At 42.3% G+C, this 20,594-nt stretch overlaps 1 protein-coding gene across 2 annotated transcripts in view; it reads right to left on the minus strand.

The window, feature by feature from the left end:
• Positions 1-450: 450 nt before the first annotated feature.
• GPR176 (G protein-coupled receptor 176) overlaps positions 451-20,594 on the minus strand; it is a gene marked incomplete at its 5' end in the record, with an annotated part of 131,565 nt that continues 111,421 nt past the window's right edge. The window contains 3 exons of one of the 2 annotated variants that reach the window (XM_080809384.1): positions 451-2,497; positions 7,745-7,936; positions 8,358-8,415. In XM_080809384.1, coding sequence (XP_080665510.1) covers positions 1,375-2,497; positions 7,745-7,936; positions 8,358-8,415 — 1,373 coding nt within the window. In that variant the 3' untranslated portion in view covers positions 451-1,374. Of the gene's footprint in view, positions 2,498-7,744; positions 7,998-8,357; positions 8,416-20,594 lie in introns of both variants that reach the window. The other variant, XM_080809383.1, reaches the window with a different exon arrangement.

Below are 20,594 nucleotides of genomic sequence, written 5' to 3' on the forward strand. Positions count from 1 at the left end.
ATAGTTGCAAAAAGTGACTGAAAATGAGGCTGGCCACACCTGGGTTCTGGAGTCATCATCAGAAGGAAGCCAGCTTTGACTTCTGTCACTCTTCTGGGCAGCATCACCTTTCCTAATCAAGTATTTTTAGCATGATGTTTCCAGAGGACTCAGTGCACACTAACTCTGCATTTTTTTTAAATATTTTACTCATTCATTTGGCAGAGAGAGAGAGAGCACAAGTAGGCAGAGAAGCGGGCAGAGGGGGAGGGGGAAGCAGGCTCCCCACTTGAGCAGAGAGCCCGATGAGGCCGATGAGCCTCAATCCCAGGACCCTGAGACCATGACCCGAGCCAAAGGCAGATGCTTAACCCACTAAGCCACCCAGGTGCCCTGTAACTCTGCATTTTTAAATTGCCTTTTAATTCCAAAAGTTTGCACAAGATAGTTTTTTTTTCTTTTTTTCAATATACTTCACTGCTACTGATGTTGACATAGCCCCTTTCACATGAAATCAACATTGGAAGAGAAGAGACTATATAGCATGGACATTTTTGTCTTTCTTCTCTACTTCTTAGTTTCTCTCTCACTGGTTGAAAAACTAATGCAATTTAAGGGGGAAAGACATAGTAAAGCACTTGTAGTGTTTTCCAATCAACACTGCAGACAGAACTTTCTGAGGTTTTCAGTGGTGCCAGGAGAATGTCAGGATCGTCAAGACAGAGTATCTCCTCCCTGACCCCCAAGCACATCTATTGCCTTGTCTGTCAAATGGGAGTGGAAGCTTCTTTCCTCATCTACATCCCAGTGAAAGAGATGAAGGGCTTCAGAACTAACTGAGTCATACAATCAGGCCTTCCAGAGAAAAGGTGTCAAATGCCAAGTCCCTATCTCCCCTGAAGATGCAGATCACTATGAAACATTTTTTTAATACTTATCCTATTTGAGGATAAATATTATCCTATTGAGGATAAATAGGCCTTTTCTTTATGGCCACACCACTCCATAATCCTCTTGGGCTTCCCCTAGGGTGCCCTGCTCCCTCCAAACTCACAGATGTTTTTCTCTCCCTGTACTCTGTGCGGGGCCCAGGAACCAAGGAGTCCTCAGAAAAAGCACAGGGAGTATCCATTCCAAGACCCGTTGCACACTGCCCAGCTTTTGTGTCCACAGAGAGGAACGCACACTTCACCTAGGACACAGACCACGGAGACGCACATATATATACTCCCTCGATAAAGAGGACAGTTGATCTTCTATAGATTTCCCTCTCATTCAAAAAGCAGGGGGCACACACAGGAGGCGGCAACCGATACTCGGTTGCAATGAGATGCCCAAATCCTGCCGGAGCCAGAGCAAAAGGGAGGTGGGAGTGCGGGGGCTCGATAATCCTGACTAGGAATCCACCTTCGGAAAAATGCTCACTTTGTTGTTTCTGCTCATCTTCCGCTCCACCCTGCCTACCCTGGGCATCTTTGTCTGAATAAGCTCCTCTGGGGTGTTCCCCAAGGGGGGAAGCAGCCTCTTCTTGCTGTTTCGGGTCTCTGAGAGCCACTGAGGTGGCAACTCAAAAGGCCCAAAACCAAACTGCAGGGAGTACTTGCCAGGCAGTGTCTCGGGCTCCCCAGGTGCCGCTGACCCCCCCTGGGATCTAGAGTCCGTGGCGCCCAGGAGAGGTACAGCAGGCGACCGCTGCAGTCCCTGCTCTCCCTCCAGGCAGGGCCCGAGCACCTCCTTAGCCGGGAGGTCAGCGGAGCCGGTGTACTTGGCCTCACTCTCTTCCTCATCCTCTGTGGGCTTAAAGATCTGCTGCTGCCCGATGTGGAACATCTCCAGGAGCTGGCTGCCCGAGCGCAGGCTGGGCTCCAGGCTGGCGTCAGCCACCCCGCCCCCTGCGCCGACCACATTCCGGCGACTGTAACGGTGGTGCAGCTGGACCAACGTCCCCACCAAGCACTTGCGGACAGACTTGTTCACGGTCAGGAAGAGCACGGGGTTGGCCAACAGAGAGACCTTGGGCAGCCAAATGGCCGTGAGCAGCAAGAAGACGGACGTGTGGGGGACGTTGAGCACAGTCTGGTAGACGACCAGGGTGGCGTAGGGCACGCTACACAAGATGAACACCGTCACCATGGACAGCAGGGTGGCGTGCAGCTCCGCCTCCCGCTGGGAGGCGTAGGGGATCGAGATGGTGTTCTGTGGGGTCCGGAGGGCTGCAATGATGACCTTCTTCTTCTGGCTGGCACTGAGGGCCCGGCGGATGAGGATCAGGAAGAGGAAGACCACAGCCACAGGCACAATGACCGTAGTGATGTTATAGATGAGCACGTACACCAGGTGGCCCAGCGAGTTGCTCCAGACTTCCGTGCAGGTGGACATGGCATAGATGTCGGCCACGTTGGTCACTGCAAACACAGGCACGCTGGCCACCACTGCGTGTGCCCAGATGTATATCACCAGCTCACGGGACTTGGCATCAGAGATTTTCCTCTCCAGTGGATAAAGGACAGAGTAGTACCTGCAAAATGCACAAGCAAACTCCATTGCACAGGAGAAGATACTGTTTAAGTGAGGGGCCTCTATCTGACCGAAAGTAGGAGGAAGAGGTGGAAAATGGGTCAAGTTCTTTTATTCTGCCTCAGATGAAGGGAATCACTGGGGGAACTGGGAAGCCAGACCTTAAATTTTGAGGGCCTTGCTGTATAAAATAAGCAATACGAGGCCAAAAAAAAAAAAAAAAACCTTTTTCAAATGAGCAGAGAAGAGCCCCATCGTATGGGACTCTCAAGACTATCAGGAAAATAGGTAAATACTTGCATTTCATAGCTAACTTTATAAATATCACCACCAGCATTAGATCCCAAGGGGTGCCCTCGATACAAAGGATGCCATGTGCTGTAAAGACATCAATTTTTCAACTCAGGGATAAAGTATAACTTGTAAAAAATTTTTTTTTACAGGGGCTAGAGGAGCTTATGGGCAATTTTCAAAGCCACTAATGGGAAGAAATTTACCTATGCACATATCTAAAGCAGACTCATGGCACAGTGCATACATGGAAATCATTAGCATTTATAGCGGCTCTGGGCAAAAGAACCCTGTGTGAGGGACGGGACTCTGACAAGGTCCTTGCACAAAATCAATTCAACTGACAAAAATTATGCCTCCTCAATAGCCATGGTTCCCACGATGATCACTCAGTAACCCTCACAATTAATAAGTCTACAATGCCTGCATGATTAGATTTTTGCTAAAATCAGATCAGATCTTGCTTCCTTCAGGCTTTCACTTGATTATTCTGTAATCAAAATTCCAAAAGCACCTTGTTTCAGTATCGCCAATGATTTAGGGAAACTGAGCAATTCTTCAGACCCCAGGAGCCACATCTGTCATCAGAGGGCTGTCACTAGCCATCAGACCTCCGGTGGGCGTACATTTCCGCGGTCAGCGAAAGCTGGAGTTGACTTTACAACTCTATTAACATGCGTCACTCCTGGGGCTAGGGAAGCAAGCATGCCTTCCTGTCATAAGATCTGTGCCAGGTACCACACCAGGCACTGGGTCACAAAGATGAAAAGACACACAGGAATGTCTCTGAAGTCCATGGGGGAAAAGGCATGCAAGCAAGCAGTTATAACCAAGGAGATGATGGCTCTTCTAGAGGTATGCATAAAGGAAGGACGGGGAATAGGAGCACCTGGAGAAACGTCAACAGAAGGTGGTACTGTGGTGGAGTCTGGCAGGGGACAAGCTGGGGGACAATGTTCCAGGCTGAGGGAGATACGAGGTGAGCACAACATGACCATGGATAATCAGGAATGGATGGAGCGTGGTGAAATGTGTCCTAGATCTCTTTCTGGGAGGGGAAAAAAAGAGAAAGAAGTGCACAGGTTATGCATGCTCTCAATTTTTTTTTCTCCGAATATAGATAGACTTTTCTAATAACAGCTCCTTAATCCAATGTCAAGGTGCTACACCCACACATGAATACATTCCCATTGGTCAACTGACAGGTGATAAAACCCCGCTTCCGCTGTGTATTGGAAAAGCACATGGGCTCACTAGAAATCATCTTGTTAACATTTACATCTCTAGAAGATGATGCCGGAAATGGCCTTCCAACGAACTCACAGACTTGGAGCCAGGAAACAAGTATCCGAGGAACAAGTGAGAGAAAGGATTATCTTCCCTTCACCTTCATGCACACCACCCTACACCTGCCAGTAATTGGCTTCCCTGCATAATAAAACAGGATTTTTTTTTTTTACCAGCCTTCTTTTTCTACTAAAAGCACATATTTACTTTTTTTAAATGACAGCAAAAATATAATCGATTTCCTGCTGTGAAGAAAATAAGGATTTCTCACCATTTACATGTTTTCTTGTCTAAAGGCCCAGAAACCACCGAAGGGGATTAATGCATTGCTTCAAGATATGGTAGCAAATGGTTCAGAATAACGTGTCCCCACTCTTGTTCCATCCTGTTGTAAAAATCTTTCAGGATGCATAGCAGCATTATTCCCAAAAGCCAGAAAGTGGAAACAACCCAAAAGTCAACAAGTAAATGAGCGAACAAAATACAGTATAACCATACGATGAATATTACTCAGTAACAAAAAAGGAATGGAGCAAATTTTAAAGAGTAGATCCTAGGAGTTCTCATCATTAAGGGAAAAAAACACATTTTTTTATTCTTCCTTTTTTCCCCCTGTATCTGTATGACATGATGAATGCTAACTAAACTTACTCTGCCAGTCCTTCCACAACATATGTAAGTCCAACCATCTTGGCATACACCTTAAACTTATACATTGCTATATGTCCATTATACCACAACAGAACTGGGGAAAAAGGGAAGGAAGCACTGATGCTTGGGCACAGATGAACGTGAAGCTGAGTGAAAGAAGGCCGATGCAAAAGAACATGTTATGATTCCACAATATGCAATGTCCCCCGCCACCCAGCGAAGCAAACATACAGAGATAGAGAGTAGATTAGTAGTTGCCTCGATGTGCAGCTGTGGGGGGTAATGACTGTAAATGAGCAGGAGGTATCTTCTTCACCTGAAAGTGCACTTTCCAGATATTAAAAGACCTCCTGCCAAGCACGAAAAGAGACACATGCAGCAAAATGGCATCGCATGGAGCACATTCAGCTTGTTGAAGGGACTGAGTGACCCCCGTAATCTTTTTTGAATGAAGATCAGTCAACAACATTTAAAAACAATAAAATTCGGGGTGCCGGGAAGCTCAGTCGGTGGAGTGTGCGACTCTTGTTTTCAGGGTCGTGAGTTCAAGCCCCACATTAGGTATAGAAATCACTTAGACATTAAAATCTTTGAAGAAAATAAAAATAAGTAAAAATGGTAAAACTCCAGATTTCTGATGTCTCTTCTAAGAAAGTCCTGCTGGTGGAGTCTAGATACCCACAAAGTAACCATTAGCTGCATCTGCTGAGTTATTGACCCTTATGAGCAGGAATGCAGACACAAAACCCCAGTCTGGCCAGTGATGCTTGGCTTTGTCACCTATTTCACCTGGCCCTGGAGATGGTGAATTTCTAGTGAGAAACTCCCAAAGAGCTAGAGTGGCTCCCAGGCATATCTGATGGTTCAATGATTGCCGACAATGTATCTATGGGAAAATGTGCCCACTGAGACAGAAGCCTAGAGAAAGACAGACAAATATTGATGTGGCCTATCCAAGAACCGGCCATAAATAATTCATTTTACTTTTTTTTTTAAGATTTTATTTATTTACTTGAGAGAGAGTGAGAGAGAGAGCATGAGAGGGGAGAGGGTCAGGAGGAGAAGCAGACTCCCTGCTGAGCAGGGAGCCCAACACAGGACTCGATCCCGGGACTCCAAGATCATGACCCGAGCTGAAGGTAGTCACTTAACCAACTAAGCCACCCAGGAGACCTCATTTAATATTTCTTACTGCGGAGGAACATTAGGCTCAGAAAGGTTAATCATTTGCCCAAAGCAACCCAGCACAAAAGCAGTGTATAGGCAGGGTTTAAAGTTACTTGGGGCTCCAGACTCCCCTCTCTTAAGTTAGGAGTCAATGACTCTTTTGAGTGCACTGGGGACTTTGTGGGACTCTGTGTCCCTCCATGCAGATGACCCTGGGCAGCAAATCGAATCAGAGTTCCAGGCCTGCAGCTGAAGTGACTCCATAGATTGGTTCTGCAATCCATGCCCTCATAGGTCATTAAGGTAGAGTTTTGAATTGATAAAGAGTTTAAAAATTCAAAATTCATGGAGTATTTGGAGTATCTGGGTGGCTCAGTCAGTTGAGTGTCTGCCTTCAGCCTGGGTCATGATCCCAGGGTCCTGGGATCAAACCCCAAATTGGGGTGGGGGGCATCCCTGCTCAGCGGTGAGCCTGCTTCTTCCTCTCCCTCTGCCTGCTGCTCCTCCTGCTTGTGCATGCTCTCTCTCTTCAAATAAATACATATTTAAAAAAGTAAAAATTCCAAATTCATCTAAAATCCAGTAAAATGTATCAATGGGGATAAAGTCAGAAGAGCCTGCACTTTCCCCTCAGCAACGTTTCCTCTCTGCAAATCTTGAAATCAAAAGTATTCACGGCGGGGCGCCTGGGTGGCTCAGTGGGTTAAAGCCTCTGCCTTTGGCTCAGGTCATGATCCCAGGGTCTGGGGATCGAGCCCCGCATCGCATCGGGCTCTCTGCTCAGCGGGGAGCCTGCTTCCTCCTCTCTCTCTGCCTGCCTCTCTGCCTACTTGTGATCTCTGTCTGTCAAATAAATTAATTAATTAATTAATTTAAAAAAAAAGTATTCACGGATGTAGAAGACTCCTCAGCTCTTGTTTACTTATTTAGTTCTATTCTCTAAAATGTATTATTATCTCAGACTGTATTCGTGAGGTGCTCACAACAAAAGGAGAAGGCAGGAAGCTGTTGATGACTGAGATCTTTACACTTGACCTGATCAATTTGATCCAATTATGTACCAGGGCAGTAGCTAAGATGTGATTCATTTCAAAGTGAACATCTTTTTAAAGAGGACGGGAAGAGAAAACCACCACCACCACAATATAAAGGCCTGGAAGTCAGTCCTCCAAAGGAATTCTAGAATTATCTTGCCGGGTACAACTGGGTTGTCAAATCATTTGTTAAATAACCACTGAATTGTCCCCTTGTTCTTCCAGAAATATTTTCATCCTACATCAAAAAGCACTAATTGCAGAGTTATCAATGAGACGAGCCATCTACTACAAATTGCAAGGCAAATACCAACGATTCCAACCAAGCTGAAGCTACACCAAGATCCAGCCTGCTCCAGCAACCTCATGATGAACCCCACCCACCCCCATGCCATATCTTTTCTCAAGGTCCTATTTTCCCTAGCTGCTGTGCAATCAACATGTCTTTTGTGAGGCATTTGTTTCAGATATTCTTTTTTTCTTTTTTTAAGATTTTATTTATTTATTTATTTAACAGAGACAGACACAGTGAGAGAGGGAACACAAGAAGGGGGAGTGGGAGAGGGAGAAGCAGGCTTCCTGCTAAGCAGGGAGTCTGTTGCAGGGCTCCATCCCAGGACCCTGGGATCATGATCTGAGCCAAAGGCAGACGCTCAACAACTGAGCCACCCAGGTGCCCTATTCATTCTCTTTCTACTGACCACTAGGGGACTACAAAGCAGTATGTGGAACAAGAACTAGTCACCCCTTGCTTTGTGATGCTAATTTTTAATGCACTTAAAAAAAAAAAAGTTGAACCCCTAGCTACCCTGTCTTACCTGTCCAAGGCAATGGCAGGGAAGCTGAGGATAGTCACAGAGCAGAAGACTTTGTGCAAAAATTTGACGACCTTGCAGAAAAGCATGGTGTAGATCCACCAGCAGCAGTGAGGACTGGTGCTGAGGACGATGTCAAAGGGAACGCAGACCAGGCTGGCACAAATCCCGGAGCAGGCCAGGTTTTTAATGAACCTGTTGGTGACAGATTTGAACACGGTTGTGCGGCAAGTTGACCATAACACCATGAAGTTTCCTGGCCAGATATGCAAAATAAATAAATAAATAAAATAAAAATAAAATAAAATAAAAAAGTTTTTAAAATTAGAAATAAAAAAATTAAATGAAAAGAAAGGAAGAAGACAAAAAAAGGAAAGAAAGGAACAGGTTAAAAAAAGATCGAAAACCACATTTGAGAGTTGATTTCAAAGGATTTCACGTAAATACTTAACATATCCTATTGTCAATTTATGTTAAAGTATTAAATCACATAGGTATACATCAAAAAGGCTGGAAGGATTTTTGGTGGTGACTTTTGTTATTTAATTTTAGACATAACCGTATTAGATGATGACTCAGTCTCATCTGGGTATACAAAGAATTTGCTAGATATTACTTAATCTCAGGTAGTCTATTCTTACCAAGTTTGCAAACGACCTCCATGTTGCCAAACTCTGCAAGAGAAATATGACGCAAGCCACACATGTAATTAAAAATTTCTAGCAGCCCTATTTTACAAAAATAAGCAGGTGAAATTTTAAGAATATACTTTATTTAACCCAATATATCACAAACATTATTGTTTCAACATGTAATCATTACTTTTGAAAGTACTGATGAGGGACACCTAGGTGGCTCAGTCAGTTAAGCATCTGCCTTCGGCTCAGGTCATGATCTCAGGGTCCTGGGATGGAGTCCTAGGTTTGGCACCTTGCTCGGCGGAGAGCCTGGCTTCTCCCTCTGCCTGCCCGCAACGGTGCTTCTGCTCTTTCTCTCCTTCTGACAAATACATAAATAAAATCTTTTTTTTTTAAGTACTGATAAGATACTTTTCAATCTTGTTTTTGCACTATCTTTGAAATTTCATTTGTATTTTTTATTCTTATTTATTTATTTGACAGACAAAAATCACTAGTAGGCAGGCAGGCAGAGAGAGAGAGAGAGGAGGAAGCAGGCTCCCTGCTGAGCAGAGAGTCCGATTCGGGGCTCGATCCCAGGACCCTGGGATCATGACCTGAACCGAAGGCAGAGGCTTTAACCCACTGAGCCACCCAGGCACCCCTGGTTTGTATTTTTTAATTGAAATATGACTGCCATATAACATCAAATTCATTTCAGGTATCCATGGTGTACATTTTGTTTTACACTTCTTAAAAAAGATTAGAGAGAGAGAAATACATATACCTTTGGTAGTACGTACAGCATGTGAGAATATTCTAAATCAGTAGTTCCCAAACCTCACTGGGCATCAGAACTGCTCTACCAGACATACTGAACCGCAGTTAATACATATGGAACTGGGAATCCGCATGTGGTAACAAGTACCCTGGATCCAGTTGGCCCCCAAAAGAAAGTATCAGAAATGCCAGTCCTAAACAGAGATAGCTCCTGTTCAACAGTGTCACAGGGCCCCAGTCTTCAGGTAGGCAGGGTAGCCTACCTTACCAGTAAAGCTTGTACCTGGCAAGAGAGCCAGGTCCACTGGGGCAATCAGAAATTCCCCCAAGGACACGGCTACCTCCTGTGCACGTGCTCAGAGAATGTGCTCTAACACTGAGCCCACAGCTCAGCCTCACTTAGAAGAAGAATGAGAGTGCCAGGGAAGGACCAGCAGGGCTCCGGGCTGCAGCCACTCACTGTAAGGATCTGCCTCGGTGCCTCTGATGTTGATATAACTTCCTGTCATGAGTCTCTCTTCCGATATAATATTCTATAGCTACCTCTTACCTGCCAGACAAAGGGGAAAAAATAGCCACTGTGTTTAGGTAAGGAGGCCAGCTCCGTCCAGGAAATTCTCTCCCAAACTCTCCCAAACTCTCCCAATGTCCCAAATTGGGACATCTCCAATGTCCCAATGTAGGGACATTGGTATGTCGCCTCAGTGAGAAGAAACCAGCAGTGTAAATATATACACATTTATTCAGTACACATTTATTCAGTGTAAGAGAGCCTTATACGAATACCACTACCTCAGGTCCCCTCCAGCTTGCCTGTCACCAAGGTGAGAAGCTGAGCAGTAATGCTGTACTTGAAGCTCTGCTGATTTGGGGAATTTTCCCCCTGGCCTCTTCCCACTGAAGCACAGACTGGAATCTGGCTGAAATATCTTAAACTCTGGTAACCTCCCAACCATGAAATAGCCCAGTTAAAGAAACCTGCCCCGGGGGCCTGGGTAGCTCAGTCGCTTAAGCACCAGACACAAGTAGGCAGAGAGGAAGGCAGAGAGAGACTGGGGTGGGTGGGGGAAGCATGCTCCCTGCTGAGCGGAGAGCCCAATGCAGGGCTCTATCCCAGGACCCTGAGATCATGACCTGAGTCAAAGGCAGAGGCTTAACCCACTGAGTCGCCCGGGTGCTCCTTTAATCATACATTTTATTTGTATGTTCACACTTGTGAGTGAAGAAACTTGTTTTCAATGACTTATTATTGAAAAACCTGAGACTGCTACAATCACATTTTATCTCCACTTATTTATAAAGCTGTAGGTGGCATCTGGAGCCTAATCCCTTTGGCTATTAAGAAACTGAAGCTGAGGGTGCCTGGGTGGCTCAGTGGGTTAAAGCCTCTGCTTTCGGCTCGGGTCATGATCCTGGGGTCCTGGGATCGAGCCCCACATCGGGCTCTCTGCTCATCAGGGAGCCTGCTTCTCCCCTTCTCTCTCTCTGCCTGCCTCTCTGGCTACTTGTGATCTTTCTCTATCAAATGAATAAATAAAATCTTTTTTTTTTTAAAGAAAACTAAAGCTGAAGAAGCCTGTGCTCTTCTCATTTTCTAAACTACCTCTCTCCTCACTTAAAAACCGACTTATCGGGGCACCTGGGTGGCTCAGGTCATGATCCCAGGGTCCTGGGATCGAGCCCCGAATCGGGCTCTCTGCTCAGCTGGGGGCCTGCTTCTCCTCTCTCTCTCTGCCTGCCTCTCTGCCTACTTGTGATCTCTGTCTGTCAAATAAATAAATAAAAATCTTTATAAAATAAAGAAAAAAACTGACTTATCTGGTTCTAAGAAACTGAGTTAGACCACAATATCAGGAGAGGAGCATCCACGCTCAATCTCTAATTGACCACACGTAAGAAAAAATTTATGTCAATATATACTCTCTCTCTCACACACATACTCACACTTGTCAGCACATAAGCATACACATACACATTCATGCACACAAATAAATACACAAGGTAAAATAATTACATATTTGATCATTTCATCTTATTAGCACTTAATTTTTTAAGACTAATTATTTATTCGACAGAGAGAGCAAGAGAGCACAAGCAGGGGGAGCAGTAGAAGGAGAGGGAGAAGCAGGCTCCCTGCCAAGCAGAGAACCTGATGCGGGACTCATCAGAGGACCCTGAGATCATGACCTGAGCCAAAGGCAAATGTTTAACCATCTGAGCCACCTAGGCATCCCTTATTAGCACTTTAGATTCTTCTTAGCTTTATAAGGCATCCTAAGGATAACTCAGTATATATTTTAAGTAATACACTATTTGACCTCAAGATACTTTTTTATTTTAGAGATCATGTTCTAAATCACCTAACCCCCTTGGAAATAATTCAAGTTCTGTACCCATTATCTCTCCCTACATATACTCATTATACATTCTAATTCTGAATTCCATGGCAATATTCAGTGGCCAAGCTGTGGGCACAGCAACACAGTACACACACAGCACACACAACCAAGAGGGGACCAAGAGGTAGAGGGTGATGGCATTGGGACAAACCTACCTTAGTCCCCTACTGGGACTAATGCTACTCTACCATTCCTCCCAATCCAAAATACAAATAAAGATTTCTCTTTACACATGTACTTGCTACTTACAAATAATTGATGTTGAAGACATAGACATGTCAATTAACTACTACTCACAGACAGTGTTTGACAGACCTTAAGGAAATTACCAGGCAACTAAATTTTGCCTCTAATAAATTTTGACTGTGGCTGTCCTTTTTAAGCAGTTCGCAGGCTTTGCATATTTGGAAGTAACAATCCTGTGTTAAAGGGACTAATAAATAAAATGAAATATTCCAAAAGTACCTTGGGAAAAGAGTATGCTTTTGGGAATCCTCCTGGGAAAACAGATAAATTACTCTTTAAAAAACAATCCACTTCTCCAGAGACTTACAGTGGCGAAAAAATTCATCGTCCTGCTTTTCCAGAAAGCTAACATACCACCCAGAACATTCTAAAAATTGAATCTTGAAAAAAAGCAAATGAACACTGGAGGCAACGTTAAATTTTAAGAAAAATTCTAAGACAACAGACTCTCAAGACAGAGGCCAAAGTAAATGAGGAAGGGTTAGAAAGACTACAAAGGAATGTTACTCTCAGCAAACACCACGTAATAATAAGAGCAAAATCTAAGCAAATTAGGTCATACCATTCCATAATAGAAGAAAGAGAACGAACAACTACTTTGTGCATATTGGAATTTTAAATTTCTTCTTTGCTTCAATTTGCAACCCCCCCCCCCAAAATAACCAAGAACGGAGTCTCTTAAGTTAAAAGAATTATGTAAAAAGAATGCTAGTAAACACTTTTAATTAACATGCCAGATAATAATAGGAGTGATTTTTAGTCTTTTTACTTAAACTGGGCTTCCTATAGACAGCAAAGAGTTGGCTCTTCTTTAACTGATCTGACGATCTCTTTGTGTTTAGATCATTTACATTTAATGTAAATATTGATATGGGTGGAGTAAAATCTGCCATCTTGTCAGTTGTTTCCTATTTGTCTCACCCATTTTTTGTTCCTTTTTTCCTCTTTATCATCCTGATTCTGGATTGAATATTTTTTAGAATTCCATTCTATTTCTACCGTTGTCTTATTATTTACACATCTTTTTAAAATGTTTGTAGTGGTTTCTCTGTGTTTACTGTTTACATCTTTAATTACAGTGTACTTTCAAATTCTGTTATACTGCTTCACATGTAGTGTAAGAATCTTCTAACACTGTATTCCTAATTCCTTCCTCCCAACCTTTGTACTCCTGTTGTCATACATTACTTTTATATACACTATAAACCCAAAATACATTGCTGAAATTCTTATTTTCAGCAACGTATTTTAATTTAAGAGTAATTTAAAATAAAAGAAAAAAGCTTTTTATATTTATCTTCCCTTTAATCGCTTTGGGAGATCTTCATCTCTTTGTGTATATCCAAGTTTCTGCCTGGTATTATGTTCCTCATACCTGAAAAATTTCTCTCAACATTTCTTGTAATGGAGGTCTGCAAGTAACTCATTTCTCAAAGTTTGTCTGAAAATGTCTCCTTTCTCCTTTACTTTTGAAAGAAATTTTTGCTGGGGATAATTTTCTGAGTTGAGGGAGATTTTTCACCAGTACTTGACAGAAGTTGCTTTACTGTCTTCTGGATTTTGTAGTTTCAGATAACACATCTGCCTTAACCCTTACCTTTGTTCTTCTGCATGTATTCTATTTTCTCTAACTTCCTTCAAATTTTCTCTCTTTGGTTTTTAGCAGTTTGAATATGATGTGTTTAAAAGTGTGTGTGTGTATACACACCTGGTTAGGGGACCTCTGATCTTCTTGGATCTATGGTTTGAGATCTTTTATTTTTATTTTTTTGAAAATTCCTGGCTAGTCATTTATCTCTTCAAGTATTTCTTCGGCCCCATTCTCTCTCACTTCTACTTCTGGGATTCTAATTACATGCAGTTTTGTGTGGTAAACAGAATAATGCCCAACCAACCAAAGATGCCTATATCCTAATCCCTGCCACCTATGAATACATTAGGTTACATGATAAAGAGTAATTAAGGTTCCTCTTCAGTCGACCTTAAAACAGGGAGATTATCCTGGATTATCATGGTTTTTAAAAATTCTATATCTGATGATTTCAATACCTGGATCATACTTGAGTTAAGATCTTTGATTCTTTGTCTCTTGAAGTGGGTTATTTTTCTTGCTTTTTATGTCTCATGATTTTAGGTTGAAAGCTACATATCACCTTTAGGATAGTAGATACTGGTAAATAATATCTACAGGACATTTGGATAGACATGCATATACTCACACTTACACACAATGATACCAAAACACTATTTAGGAGAGATTCCAGATATCAGGCCATGGGTCAGCAACCTCATTTAGTAGTCCTGTAAATAAACACAGGATTTACATACCCGAAAACCAGTAAACAACATTTTTAGACAAATTTTATTATTACAATTATTATTATTGTTATTTTAGAGGAAGAGAGAGAGAAGAGGGGCAGAAAGAATCTTAAGAAGGCTCCATACCCAGCATGGAGCCCAAAGCGGGGTTCAATCTCACCACCCTGAGAGCATGACCTGAGCCAAAATCAAGAGGCAGCTGCTTAACTTACTGAGCCAGCCAGGTGCCCCAAGACATAACATGTTTGATCATCTTTTAAAGTGAGAGAATAGGAAAAGAAGATAAGGAAAGAAAGGAAGATGGGTACTGAGAAAATAAATATTTTGTGTGGAGTAGACACCTTCCATTACTAAACCATGCCACAAACCTACAGTTCCTAAATCTTCATAATCATTGGGATCACCTGGCAAGCTTTTAATATACAGATTCCCAGGACTCAGACCAACCGACTAAGAACAGTGGAAGACCTGGGCACCTTAATTTTATGTGCTCAGCAGGAAGTTCAGATAACAGCCAGGGAGCACTCCTACAGCCACTCACTGTCAGCCTTCACCATACCGAGCATCTCAATGTACTCATTGTTTGTTTGTTTTTTTTCCAAATATAAAGAGAGCCCTCCCCCAGTACTGAAAGCAAAAACATGCCAAGTCACACTGAGCTCTAATTATAATCTCTATGGAGACCTAAGGAACTCCTTCTCTGGTCAGTGATCAGTGCTAGTCTGCTGCTCAGCTTCTCAACATGGCCTCTTCCTACCAGAGGAGACATACAAGAAAGGAAGACGTCTCTGACCAATTTTTATTATCCATGCTCATCAACTCGTGGCATCGTTCCCAGCTGCTCACCACCATTGGCAAAACAGAAAGGATAGACAGATTTTAATTAACTGCAATCCATTTATTTCCAGTTTTTAAAAATGAGCTCATTCATGCCATAGCCATAAAGTACACTGGGAGTATATATTTTGTTTTATGAAGAAGAGGAAAAAAACAGAAAAACAGAGTGTCTTACTGAAAGCTAAGCTGTACAGGAAAGAAGGCAGGATGAAACAAAAGAGAATGAAACCCAAGAGTCTTGCTTTCCGGATTACAGTTCTGATTATTGTGTAATATAATTTATACCCTGGCCATTAGGACTGCTCTAATTACTTGGGAGGTCTAGAACTTCAGGGCACCATTTTTGTTTGGGGTTGTTTTTCTGTGTTTCCCAAGTGAAACACTTTATTGTTTCTTGTAATTATTAAGGCAACCCATAATTTTGAAAATTCAGAAAATGAATAAAGAGAGAAAGAATAAAGAATAAACAAGACAGTAAAAATAAATAATAAAGGAAAAAGTAAAAATTACCCACCTAGTGGTAACCCTCTGTAAGCTTAAACTACTTAACCTTCCAAACTTTTTTTAAGATTTTTTATTTATTTGAGAGATCGAGAGCAAACACACAAGGGGGGAGGGGCAGAGGGAGAGGGAGAAGCAGACTCCCCTGCTGAGCAGGGAGCCTGATCTGGGGCTTGATACCAGGACCCCAGGATCATGACCTGAGCCAAAGGCTGATGCTTAACCACCTGAGCCACCCAGGCACCCTATCAAAATTTTGTTATATATACAGACTTTTGTTTATGCCAGTGGGACCAACCTATGCACACTGTTTTTCGGTTTTTAAGATTTTACTTATTTATTTGAGAGAGAGCATGCCAGAAAGAGTATGAGCGGCTGGGGGTGGGGGGAAGGAGAGGGAGACAAGCAGATTCTCTGCTGAGCACTGACAGACGCAAGGCACAGGGCTCCATCCCAGGACCTGGAGATCATAACCTGAGCCAAAGGCAGACACTTAACGCGCTGAGCCACCTGGGCGCCTCTGCTCACTGTTTTTTTGTTTGTTTGTTTGTTTAAGATTTTATTTATTTATTTGACAGAGAGAGAGAGATCACAAGTAAGCAGAGAGGCAGGCGGCAGGGGGGGGGAAGCAGGCTCCCCACTGAACAGAGAGCCCGACGTGGGGCTCGATCCCAGGACCCTGAGATCATGACCTGAGTCGAAGGCAGTGGCTTAACCCACTGAGCCACCCAGGCGCCCCTGCTCACTGGTTTTTAACTAGATCTTGTCACTATATCAACTATCTTTCTAGGACAATAAATAAAAATAAATCTATTATCATTTACCAGCTACATAAACCCAACAGTGTTTTCACAATTATATCCAAATTTATTTCATTCTTTGCATACTGGTGAGCTTTTTAAAAGCTGTTTCCGGTATATCTATCTCTTAAATATAATGCCGAGATCAACACCCTTATATGTATAAATCTTTGGCAACTAAACTGATTATTTACTGAGGACAAATTCCTAGAAGCAGAATTTCTCAGTCAAAATACTTACACATTTTTATAAACATAGCTAAATGACCCCCCACAAAAGGCATAGGAGAGAGCTGATTTCCAAATATGCTTGCTAAAGATTCTACAATCTCACTAAAATGTTTGGAATTTGGTATGTTTCTTCAATCCTAGGATTTATGTTTTCCTTATTTCTAGAAAATTTTCAACCACTGCCTTCCTGAATTTTGCCCTACCCTCTTTCCCTTTATTCTCTGCTTCTGGAACCCATATTGGACTTTTATTAGGCCTCATTCTATTGGTTATATCTCTTAACCTTTCATTCGTATTTTCCATCAATTCATCCTCTCCTGACAGCTGGGTGGTATTTCTCAGGTCTACCTTCCATTTTATCAATTCTCAATTCATCTGAAAATAATCAAATCAAATTATACTTTTCTAAGTAGCTTCTTGAGTATTAAGCCTTTTGAAATCTGATTTTGGATCTATAACCAGTAGAACTGCCTACTCTTGATTCCCAGTGTCCAGTTATTTTACCATGGGCTTCTGTTCCTTCTTTAATATGTAATCATATTTTAATAAGATTTTCTTTATTTACCTGACAGAGAGAGAGATCACAAGTAGGCAGAAAGGCAGGCAGAGAGAGAAGGGGAAGCAGGCTCCCTGCCAAGCAGAGAGCCCAACACGGGGCTCAATCCCAGGACCCTGAGATCATGACCTGAGCCGAAGGCAGACGCCCAACCCACTGAGCCACACATGCACCCCTGTAATCATATTTTTAAATGCTTATAGTTTTTAAGATTACTCTGCTGTGTCTAGTACTTGGTGGCTCAATTCCCAGACTCTGGGATCGTGACCTGAGCCAAAAGCAGATGTTCAACCAATTGAGCCACCCAGGTGCCCCTCATATGACTTTTAATGTTTACCTATAAGCACATCATTTGTGGGAGTTATTTTTCCCTGGGAAGCTATATTCCCTGGTTAGAAGTATTCTAAGGATGCCTGGAATCAAGGCCCGCATCAGGCTCCTTGCTCACCAGCGAGCCTGTTTCTCCCCCTGCCTGCCGTTCCCCCTGTTTGTGCTCTCCTTCTCCCTCTCTCTGATAAATAAATAAATAAAATCTTTAACAACAACAAAAGTTATTCCAAGTGGCTAGCCAAGCACACATTTAGTACTTTGTTGCACTTCATATGCAAATAAAAGACAGTATCGTTTGAAGGTCCATTCTGAGAAAGGTTAAGTATATGTGGGGAAATTTTTATCCTAGGGAGAGGCAGGATATTTGAATGACTAAGAGCACAAGAGCACAGGACCCTGAAACCTTACTTCTGGATTCAAGCCCCACCTCTACTGTTTAGGAACTGTGTGTTACTGGATAAATTAAACTGATTGTGCCTCAGCTTCATGTGCGAAGTGAGCACACTAACAATGCCTACATCCCCGGGGCAACTTGAGGATTAAATGAAACAATACAAGTAATAAACGAACAGTGCTGAGAACAGCTCATAGCCCATAATATGTGCTAGGTAAGTGTTCTATATTCTATGTTCTAATGTTCTATGTTACAGTTATCATGAGCTGCACAAAGGAGAGGTCTGACAAACAGAGAAAGAGAGAGAGCCTGGCCCAGAGAAAAATAAAGCTGGGGTCCTGTATAAAGATGGAAGAGGGCAGTTCACCAGAGGGACTTGGAAGTAATCAGGACTGAGAAACAAAGCCAGACTGCCAGGCATTCGAGTTCCAAAAGGAAGGATGGAGTATGCCAAGGAAGAATCACCTAGTTTAACTCATGGAGGTCTCCTGGGCAGCGCTTCTCCGGCAGAATCACAGCAGGCTGTCTCGCGGGGTCAGGCCTGGTTCTATCGCCTCCAGGCAGCTGTAGCAAACTCCGCACTGTCGCCTCAGGCCTGCAGGACACACAGCTTGTCTCCACTCTCCACACTCCTTGCCATCATCTGGAGTCAGCCATATCATTAAAGCCTTGTTGCCCTGGTGGGGGTTGGAGGGCGAGATGGGCAGGAGCTGCCCCAAGATCTGCCACTCTGTGGAATGTCCAGCCTCTACTTGTGCTGCACATGAGAGGTCTCAGATCAAGGATGTGTCTTCTCCAGACGGAGTCCTGCTCCTAGAATCCATCAAAGCCATAAAAGAACATTCCAAACACCCCATAGAAATCTTGCAGCAGCACACAAACATGACAGATCTTTCCTTATAAAAAAGATTTGATTCTTTTATTTGAGAGAGAGAGAGAGCACAAAGGGAGAGAGAGAAGCAGACTCCTCTTGAGCAGAGAGCCTGATGCAGGACTGGATCCCAGACCCTGGGGTCATGATCTGAGTTGAAGGCAGATGCTTAACTGACTAAGCCACCCAGGCGCCCCCCCACCATGATATATCTTAATAGAGCGCCAAAGTGAATTAAAAACCACAAAGGGTCAAGAAAATTAAAAAAGGAATCAATGATCTTGGCATGGTTTCGTTAAGAAAAATAAAAAATCTCAAAACTAATGGTCACTGCCTGATAATGCTTTAAATCCAATTATCTAAACAGCTTGAACTCAGCAAGACATTATTCAGGGCACAGGCTTTGGAGTCAGAAGACCTTTACCAACTCTGTAATCTCTGCCAAGTTATTTAACTTTATTAAACCCCAGTTTCCTCATTTTTATAAACAGGGGTAGAAATAGTAGTAATACTTACATGGTTGTTATGAAAGCAAAATCCATAAAATGACTTTAAGACAATGTCGGTAAGCACTCAAATATTAGCCAACATTTTATTATGAGCTGGGAGCTATATGAAACTGCAAAGATACTAAAGATCAAAAGTGGAATCTCAGACATTTTAGAATGAATTTTGTTTCAAAACCCACAAAAGAAAAAAAAAACATGAATTTGTGCAAACAGTAATTTATAGCAAGAAAAAAAAACATAGAAAATTCTGAAGACTCCCCCAAAAAACTAGTAGAAGTAGTAATGAATTCAGAAAAGTGGCAGGATACAAAATTAATACTCAGAATCAGTAGCATTTCTATATACTAATAGCGGAAGAGCAAAAAGATAAATTTTTAAAACACCCATTTACAACTGTACCCAAAAAGAACAGGAAACCCAGAAATAAATTTAACCAAAGAGGTGAAAGACCTGTGCTCTATAAAAACTGTAAAACACTGATGAAAGAAAATGAAGATGACACAAACAGAAAGACATTACATGCTCGTGAACTAGAAGAACAAATACTGTTAAAATGTCCACATAACCCAAAACAATTTACACATTCAATGCAATCCCTATCAAAATACCAATAGCATTTTGAACAGAACTAGAAAAAATAATCCTAAAATTTCTATGAAATTTTATGGTTCTATGGAACCACTAAACACCCACAGAACCAAAGCAATCCTGAGAAAGGAGGACAAAGCTGCAGGTATCAAAACCCCAGATTTCCAGATGTACTACAAAGCTGCAATAATCTAAACAGCATAGTGTGGGCACAAAAACAGACACAGACATCAACAGACCAGAATAGACAGCCCAGAAATAAACCCATTGCTTATATGGTCAATTAATCTATAACAAAGGAGGCAAGACTATACAATGGGAAAACACAGTCTTTTCAATAAATGGTGCTGGGAAAACTGGACAGCTACATGCGAAAGAATGGGAGTGGACCACTTACTAACACCATACCCAAAACTAAGCTCAAAACGGATTAAAGACCTAAATGGGAGACCTGAAAACATAAAGTCCTAGAAGAAAATATAGGCAGTAATATCTCTGACACTGACTGCAGAACTTTTCTAGATATGTCTCCACTGGCAAGAAAAACAAAATAAAAAATAAAGTATTAAGACTACACCAAAATAAAAAGCTTTTGCACAGCAAAGGAAACCATTAACAAAATAAAAGACAACCTAGTGAATGGGAGAAGACATCTTCAAATAATATATCTGATAAGGGGTTCAGATTCAAAATATATAAAGAACTTATAAAACTCAACACCAAAAAAAACCATAAAAAATCCAACTATAAAATCCACCATCCAAATGGCCAAGAGACACATGAAAAGATGCTCAACATCACTCACATCAGGGAAATGCAAATCAAAACCATATGAGATACTACCTTGTATCAGTTAGAATGGCTAAAATAAGAAAG

The sequence above is a fragment of the Martes martes genome (genome assembly GCF_963455335.1).
Source record: "Martes martes genome assembly, chromosome: 7".
Taxonomy (NCBI): domain Eukaryota; kingdom Metazoa; phylum Chordata; class Mammalia; order Carnivora; family Mustelidae; genus Martes; species Martes martes.